The sequence below is a fragment of the Triticum dicoccoides genome, chromosome 3A (assembly GCF_002162155.2).
Source record: "Triticum dicoccoides isolate Atlit2015 ecotype Zavitan chromosome 3A, WEW_v2.0, whole genome shotgun sequence".
In the NCBI taxonomy this organism is placed as follows: Eukaryota; Viridiplantae; Streptophyta; class Magnoliopsida; order Poales; family Poaceae; genus Triticum; species Triticum dicoccoides.
In genome coordinates, this window is record NC_041384.1 from 751806571 (window position 1) to 751815492 (window position 8922).

Genomic DNA, 8922 nt, shown 5'->3' on the forward strand with positions numbered 1-8922 from the left:
AGATGCAGTCGTTTATTTTTGTTCTAGGGCTTGTTGAGCTGTGCCCTCAGCATTAACCCGGATCCTGTGTTCTGTATGAACTTGGTGTGTGTGTGTGTTTGAACCTCTGTGGATTGTTGTCTTGGGCATGTGCTTTATAATATAAAGCGGGGCGAAAGCCTTTTTCGGTAAACACCTAAAAGTGATTTTTCAAAATTGGTATCATGGGAGCATTTAAGGTGTTGTATCACCTGATACTCTCCCTGAACATAGTTGGTGTCGCTCCTTTCTTTATTCAGGGAACATTGTTTAAGCAGACTGTATGTCTTTTTCCCTTTCCCTCGACACGCCATTCATGAAGCAGTTGCAAGGCTAGCTAGCTGCACATATACTGACAATGAATAGCACACAAACATGTGTGGATACTAGTGGTCTAGTGGACGAGGTTCTGTACATACATGCTTGCTCTGGCTGAAACAGTATATACGCAAGTGGCTGAAACAGTATATACGCAAGGAGAGATGTATAAAGTTCAGAGCAGAGATATCATCTATCCGGGCAACACAAAGAGTGTTTCCAAATCCATCACGGGCATGGCATAACTTAATAATGAATGCAGGTAAATCAAAGTGACAAAACACTCTCCTAGTAGTACTCTTTTCTATCTGCTCTTGGAACTCCCTGCATCCCTCAACTGAGAACGTACCAACCCCAAAGCAGAGTGGACACACACACACACATGATTCTTCTCTCCGATTCTCTTCTCTAGTTGCTCCCAAATCCCATGGCTAATGGTGCAATGGAATCAAAAAAATTATTGACTGAACTGTGCTGTGCTTCCAGGCGGTCACGATGGATGGACGCAAAGGTTACACATGCAGTTGCTGATACAGCTTCCAGGTGGTCTTGATTCATGAGATCAGATCAAAGGATACAGCTACTGGTACACGGGAGGGATACAAGAAAGAAGAGCAGTTGGATACAGCTAGCCCTCCCACGTCTTCAGAACGGGCCTGTTTTGGTTCTCTGCCAGCTGGCCTCGCAAGTACTCCACCAACTCGGTATCATACCAGTCCCCCCTATGCAGCATAAATTCCTTGAGACTTGGCAGATGTGATAACCCACAGAACAACCCAACACTGGGACTTCTATTTTTAGAATACTGCAGCAACTCAAGCTTAGGGGCTACTCCTCCTTCAAATACCACAGACTTGAGGTTTCTTATGCAATTCAGCTCCAGCACCTTCAGGCTCGGGAATGCCTCCCGACACAAACTGAAATGGACCTCTTCACCAACAAACGAGTCACCCAATAGACGTAGAGTGGCCAGGTTTAGTAGGTTCCCAAGGACTTGTATGGCTGCATCATGCTCCAATACCCTCGACCCCTCTAGCTTCAGCTTCACAAGATTTTTTAGGCCCTTTATCCACTCCGGCAGTTTAACAAGGTTGCCTTCCAACTTGAGGCTCTGCAGGTTTTCTGGAGGTGAGGACAGACCATCCAAGCAGCTTGAGAAACCTAGCTCTCCATATGATTGCAGTGACAATGACTCCAGGCTGCTGAGACGCGTAATTGCTGAACACAACTCTTGACCGTTTCTCTTGCTGATGCCTGTCAATCCTAACTTGCGCAGCCGGGTGAGCTTTTTTATATCTTGTAGAACAGTCTTCCCCAGTGATACGTTCACAGTACGCAATGTGTGCAGGGCCTTCAGTTTCCAAATCCCTCTCGGCACTTCAACACCACCTGCTCGTCCTGCCATATAATAAGGTAATATGTTGCAACAGAACGCAGTGCATATATCACGCCTGTTAAATTGTGCAGGATCTTCAAGATTAGATTCCTTTCCTACAATCATAGGTGCACACCATCCCACACAACAATACGCAGAATAGCCAAGCAACATCAGCAGCGACCGCTCATCAGCAGCTATATGAATCCGTGCACCTCCTGTGTTACTAGCAAGAATGTGTTGCATCTTCGCAAGCTTGATGATGGTCCTTGGTAGTTTTGTTATACTTGTACCTGAAATATCTAATGTGTGGAGCTGTCGCAGGTTCCCCAACAAATTTGGTAGGTGAAATAGTGTGTGATGTCCCCTGAGAGAAAGATATCTAAGATGCACAAGCCTCCCAATGTGCTCAAGATGATGATCAACTAGATCCCACTTGCCTTCCAAATCGAGAGCTCGTAGCAACCTCATCTTATCAGAAATGTAAAACGGCCTCCAATTTCCAAACACTGTCAATGATCTTACATGGGACAAGTCTACTATATTCTCAAACTCACACTGATCTCCGTTCCAATTGCTGCTTAGAGCAAGATGACGCACCGTGCCTTGGTTATTTAAGCTGCACCCTTCCTCCAACGTGAAAACAAGATTTTCCTCCATAGCCTTCGAGATGGCAATTTCACGAATGAGATCATGGACATGGCAGGAGTCAATTCCTTTCCTACTATAAATTGACTGTTGAGATGGCAAGATCATGCTCCTGCTTATGAGTTCCATGAAGTAAGAGTCCAATACTTCCTCCACAGACTTGCCACGCACTTCGCTGGAGTAACCCTCTGCAATCCAGCGACGCACTAAGCGTCTCCGTGCAATCATGTAGTCTTCAGGAAAGATGGCTAGATACAAGAAACAGGCCTTGAGGTGATAGGGTAAACCATCATAGCTTTTCATAAGGACTGCTTTTATGATCTCAAGTTCCGGATTCATCTCCAACTCAGCACTGATATGCTCATTCAATTTTCTCCATTCAAAAGCAGTTTTGGGTTGGTTTGCCAAGAAGCCGCCTATGGTGACTAGTGCAAGAGGAGGCCCTCTACACTTCTTCAATATCTGTTTTGCTTGTGCAGCCAATTCTGGATATTGCTCATCCAAATTTACGGTCTCCTTAAATACCTGTAATCCATGTCAATTAAGTCACTTAGTATTACATGAAAGAAATATATATACACGATTGTCTAACAGAGTTTTTACCATGCACTATTGACTATATGAGAGTATGTAATAATAAACAGATGTGGAAGCTAACAAGTTTCTCCGCCATTGATCTTTTTATATAGTATATCATCATTTTTATTCTAAAAACATTTTCCTCCCACATAGTAATTACCCATGGTGCCATGAACCCATCGTCACACTCATTCTCAAGTTTCTACTTGTTGCTAGGTAATAAGTTGCTCCCTCATCCATCTTTATTATTTAGTATACCATCATTTTCTATTCCTAAAAAGATTTCTCTCCCACCAAGCAATGTACCCATAGTGCAATGAACCCATCTCAGTCCTACTGCACTGCACGCCAAAGAGCCAAGCGAAACAACGCCCTTTCCCATCATGCTCTACTTCTACGGTTGCACCTCATCTTCTCTGAACTGGTTACTAATAATCATATTGCAGACCTCTCTTTCTCTGTTGAGTAAAAGTGTTGTTCAGTTAAGATTCTTCCAATTCATGTATAGTTAGCAGGGCAGGAGATACAAAAATATTCTCAATCTCAAGAAAAAAATTCATAATGCCACAACTAATCAATTTGTACTTTCAAGATGTATGGTTTCCCTTTATCTAAATATGTAAATACAAATATAATTTAATTATAACTACAGTATTTAATTTTTTCCAGAAACTCCCATATCAACTGGAGAAAAAGAAAAATCAAATCATTTAAGTCCAAATTGACTTGTCATTTACAAGTACAAGTCTGGAAGAACTTAGTGACTTGATTTGGAGGATTGATCCACTGACAAAGCCGATGAGACACTGGCAAAAGATTTTTACAAGCATACCGAATATTCTTCCATTATATTAAAGCATGTGTTTTATTGCGGTAGAAAAATGTTGAGACTATATACCATCAAGAAAAAGTGGACATACAATAACTTAAATAATGAACAAAAAATTCCTATACACACCCCTTTGTACTTAAAAAAAAAGAGAATGAACCATTATTTGTGCCTCTACTGACTTTGTTGTTGTTCCGTACGGAAGCAAGGATACCCTACTTCACTACGAAAACTACAAATCCCAGATATTATTTGGTTGGACCTAACTATAACTATACATATTATCATGTCTCCACCTTATTGTACTCACTTATTGTATATTCCCATGCCCTTTCTATTTATTTTGTATTTTTCTAGCTATTATGTAAGATTTCTAACAAATGGCCTTTCCAATTTCTTGTGGACAAAGGCCGAGCAAGTTGGTTCCACAATTGCATCATATGTGCTCATAAAGATATCCATTGTGAAGTTTAAAGCAGTTTAGCGTTCCCTGAAATAAACAAATTGACAACATATATTCTATAACCGTAACAGAAATAAGAGCAAGAGGGATTAACAAAATAACTAATTAAGCATGCCAGTACTTTATTTATACCTTTTTGGTGAGGAGGGTACACGCGTCATCAGGACCCAGATGGTTGAGCCTATATATGTTTCTTTCATCCTTTGAGCAGTACTTAGCAATATTCTCTTCCCTTGTAGTGACTATGATGCAGCTTCCTGCCGTATCTGGCAAATCTTGTTTTATAGCATCCCACTCTACTCTGGACCACAAATCATCAAGAACAAGCAAATATCTCCTTCCTGCCAAACAACTCCTTAAATCTGTCTCATTCCTATCTCCAAATTGCATAGTTAAGCTTGTAAGGAGTGTTGCTGAATTGAAAGGATGCATGACTGTGACACAAGCACGCTTATCAAACATGCTACCGATCTCTTGGCTCTGATAGATATCTCTCACTAGTGTTGTTTTTCCAATACCACCCATTCCCCACAAGGAGAACACATGAAACTGTTGGAGATCCTTATTTGAAATTAGTTTGATGATATCCCTTTTTTGATTCCCTCTCCCAATGAGACGAGATTCCTCTAGAGTAGCCATTGTCTCTGTGCGAGTGACGATGTTCCTGTGTGCAGATCTGTCAACACCAGTAGGGACTATGTATGAGATGGACCCTTTTTCCACTGAATTCCTTGCCTCCTGGGAAACCTAAACACAAGCACACAATTAATGCTTAGGTGTTGTCTTTTTTCCACAAGATAATATTTTGTCCTGCTTAAAGTTTTTTGTAATTTTAATTTTGTTATATTTTCTCCTGCTTTAAGTTTTTTGTAACTTCTGATGCCATACTTTTGTTCTTAAATGATCGGAGATCTCTAACAAACCATATAGTTTGTTCAGTAGGACAACAACGAAAAGAAAGTTATTGGGAGTATATATCTACATCTAAGGAAGTTGTTGGATATGATGGGGGAACAACACTTCAGTGTGCAAACAGAACAAATATATTATGATATGAAAAGTAAGATAAGACATTCATTATATGTACTTCGATTTTCCATCATTGATTACCTGGAACACTTAAGAGTTCAATGGTTGGAACATTTCAAAAATTCATAAAATAGATTAGAGTGCTAGATTCAACATTTTGACCATTCAAAAGTTGTCAATCAGAATATATGGTACAACTCTTTTTTATATATAAATCATACATGGCGTACACTATGAACATCCAAAGAGTACACTGTGAATTTGTTTTGTGCAATTCACTTGGGAGTATCTCGTGATAATTAGTGGAGAATATCCAAAATGATACAGGAATATAACGAAGTTGTTGAACTAGTATAATATGTGGTGGGAGTGCCTACTCTCAGTCCTAGGAGTATAAATATTTTGCTAGATAACTTTACAAGTTTCTTTGACTAGATTGTAAGGATGTGAATCCCATGGTGTAGGCTATGTTTGGTTGGGCGTAAAGGGCACAATATTGATGTTGAGTTAAACCATTAGAATGGCGGATAAGCTAACTCACTAGAATTATAGCTCCCCTCATTTCTGTTTTTCTCTGTTACTCTCCGCAAACCAACCCCATCACCAAAGTTATCCACAAGTCGCTGAAACCTGCGACCTTATGCAGCAGCTGCACCATCGGGTATGAACCTCGCCGACCACTCACCAGGCAAGATCTGCCCCACCTCATCTGTGCCAATGACTTTGGTCAATGTCCATGCAGATTGCGCGGCCTACCCAAGGCCACAAAGCTTCAAACTGACAGACAAGCAAAAGGGGATTGACTTCAAACTTGACTCCGGCGATTGGATCCAGGCCGGCTGCCCCTCGTCGCGGTGGCTCGGGTGGTCGGCGGCGCCTATGGCTGCGTCGCGCGGCGCGGGCTGCTTCATGCTGGCCGCTGTCTGCAGATCTGGGTCGCCCCGCGCATGGTGACGGCGCCGGGTTCACGATGCCGGCCTCCTGTGCTATGGTGGTCTGCGCGGCGGCGTCCTTCCTGTGGCCCCGCTCCTGATGGTTCTGGGCCAGCCGCTGCTCGTGTTGGGGTGGATCTGGAGGCCTGTTGGTGGTGCGTTTCGCTGGACTGGCTGATTCCGGCTGGATCAGCCCGTGGTCGTCCGGCTTGGGACAGAGGAGGGTGGTGGTGAGTGGTGCTGGTGGAGGTGGAGGGGTGGTGGCGGTGCTGCTGCAGCCGATGATCTCACTGCTTTCTGTTGGCGGGGCGGGCGCTTCGGTTTTGGTCTCCGACGGGTGTGCGGTGGCGCGCATGGGGCGTGTCGGCGCACCTGATGCATGGCTGCAGCCCGGACCATGGTGGTTCCTGGCCTCGGGCAGTGCTCCTCTGCTCCTTGCCGGCATGGTGCTTGGATTGGTGGCCTGCACTGCGTCCGGTGGCCTGCGCTCGGGCGGCCGTTGATGGATCTGGCGCCTAGTGCTGACGTTTGGTTGTCGGTGGTCTCCGCAAGGTGCGGTTGGCTCCGGCGGCTTGCCATGCTTCTTCGTATTTGAAGGGTTCGATGGTGGTGGTGGTCGGTTGTCGTCTTATTGTAGGGATGTGCTCAAACTCCGGGTGAGAACCCTGCATCGACTATGTCGATGCCGGCAGCAACGGCGTCTATGGGCGTTGTTTTCCTTGCAGGAGGTGCCGTTGTGGAGCTCTAGCACCTACAATACTTTGCTTTGTGGTCTCCGGGTGAAAACCTAAGACCGGGCTTGCCAGGTCGGATGGCGGTGTTGTGTCCTCGACAACACTACCTCCTTGGAGGCGTCGTCTTGGAGACCCAAACGACGACTTCAGTTGCTGCGGCTGGTTGAGGGTGGTTCGCGTGGTGGTGGTGGTGTGGCCTGCTCAGGACCGAGGGTGGTGTGTTCTTCTTCAGGTGTTTCTCTTCGGCTGTCCTATGTGTGGTCTCCGGCCTGCTACTTTGCATGCTCATGACCCTGTTCTGTTGAGGCGAGCCTCGGGCTCTTGGTCTCATCTTGATTCATCTTTGCTCAATGACGACGCAATGACGCCTCCCTGACTTGCCAATCGTCTTGAACTTCTGTGGCGGAGCTCCCAGTCAAGGTTCGTGTTAGGCGTTGGCACTCGTTGATTGTGGATGCTCCTCTGTTGTGCCGTGGGGTTTGATACGCACGCCGGTGCGGTGGGTTAGGCTGCTTGTAGAGTCTTGGTATTGTGATCCCTCGACGCACCCCTCATCTACCTGGTCCTGTTAGTTTGCTAGCTAGGTCTTGCCTTATGTTGGGCGCCATGTTCCTCTCCTCTTCTTGTAACATTGTTACTTGTCTGGTTTTCGGCTCGCTTTTCCTCATAAACGGGGTCAATTTGTTAAGGTTTTCGATCCGGTTTTCCTTATAAACTGGATCACTCTTCTGGCATTATGGCCACTTTGAGCAATATATTCAGGTGGAGGGACTCCTCCCCCGGTGATTCTCAAAATAAAAAAAGCTTCAAACTGTAGGCACTACGTACAAACAGGGAAGAAACAAAACTGCCACTCACTCCGCACCCGCTCCCACTAACAAACGTTGGCACCATATCTGGTCACCACCCCCATCGCCCACTGCCGTCACGGCTGTCTCCGCACGCCCAAAGACCAGATCTGCTGCCCGGGAAGCAGCACCTCCCCAGAGTAGACTACAGGCCACCAGAGCGAGGAGGAGCACAACCACCTGTGAGAAAAGCTCAAGGAGCACTACAGCAAGCAAGAGAAGCTCTCCACCTTTAGTGTCCAGACAGAATGCTGCCAGAGGTAGTGGCAGTGGCAAGATATGGAGAGCGGTGGCTTTAGGAGCTTAGGATTTTCCACCCCCAGTACAACTCGAGAGAGCGATACAGGAGGCCATGCCTACTTTCTAAAAAAATCTAGCTAAACTGTAATTTGGGATTTAAGCTAATCTGGTTAGTTGCCAAACACAAAATTCAGGGTTAAGCTCACATGGCGAGTTCAATTGGCCAACCAAGTGCTGACAACCATGTTCCTTTCCGTGTCTCCTCTTCTGCGGCCTGAGATAAGGATGCACTTGCGTCACATCTAACCCAACATGTGTGCCATGAGCTACTCAAATGTGGCCACTGATATTAGAGTAGATGGCAATTCTCGTCAGCAGATTGTGAATGGCAGTCGAGGAGGTTCTATCATTTGTGGACGCAAGAATCAGTGGCAACAAGGGTGGCTCACACCTAGGGCATGTGAAGCCATTCCATGATAGGATGAAAAGGCATATACATACATCCTTCTGGTAAGTGTTTTGTAATGCAACAGTCAAGGACACGATGGCAAGGCTGCTCATTACGTGCTACATCATCTCTAGTGGCAGTCTCTCAATGGCTGTAGCTACCAGCAAAGACGTGAGTGCTCCCCTCTTATGGCGGTTTTAATTTGGACTTGCCCCCATAGTTCGCTTGCTTCCATTGGTGTCAGAAAAGATGGAGAGAATATAATTTTTGGAAGAAGAATGTGTTGCTGACCAGTGGCCCCTAGATAAGTATAGGAAGCCAAATAAGTCCATGCATGTGAGAGTTAAGGACCTGAGCTAGAAAACGATGGAGTATGAGGTGTAGTTGTAACCACTGAAATTATTTGTATGGTCAAGATTGGATCTAGGACTAAAGCAGAAGACATGCAATCTGATGATGGG

At 45.1% G+C, this 8922-nt stretch overlaps 1 protein-coding gene across 1 annotated transcript in view; it reads right to left on the bottom strand.

Moving 5' to 3' along the window:
- Positions 1-964: 964 nt before the first annotated feature.
- Positions 965-8922, bottom strand: part of LOC119273271 (disease resistance protein Pik-2-like) — an 18366-nt gene continuing 10408 nt past the window's right edge. The window contains exons 8-9 of the mRNA XM_037554493.1: positions 4363-4977; positions 965-2884 (exon numbers count right to left, since the gene is read on the bottom strand). Coding sequence (XP_037410390.1) covers positions 965-2884; positions 4363-4977 — 2535 coding nt within the window. The remainder of the gene's footprint in view (positions 2885-4362; positions 4978-8922) is intronic.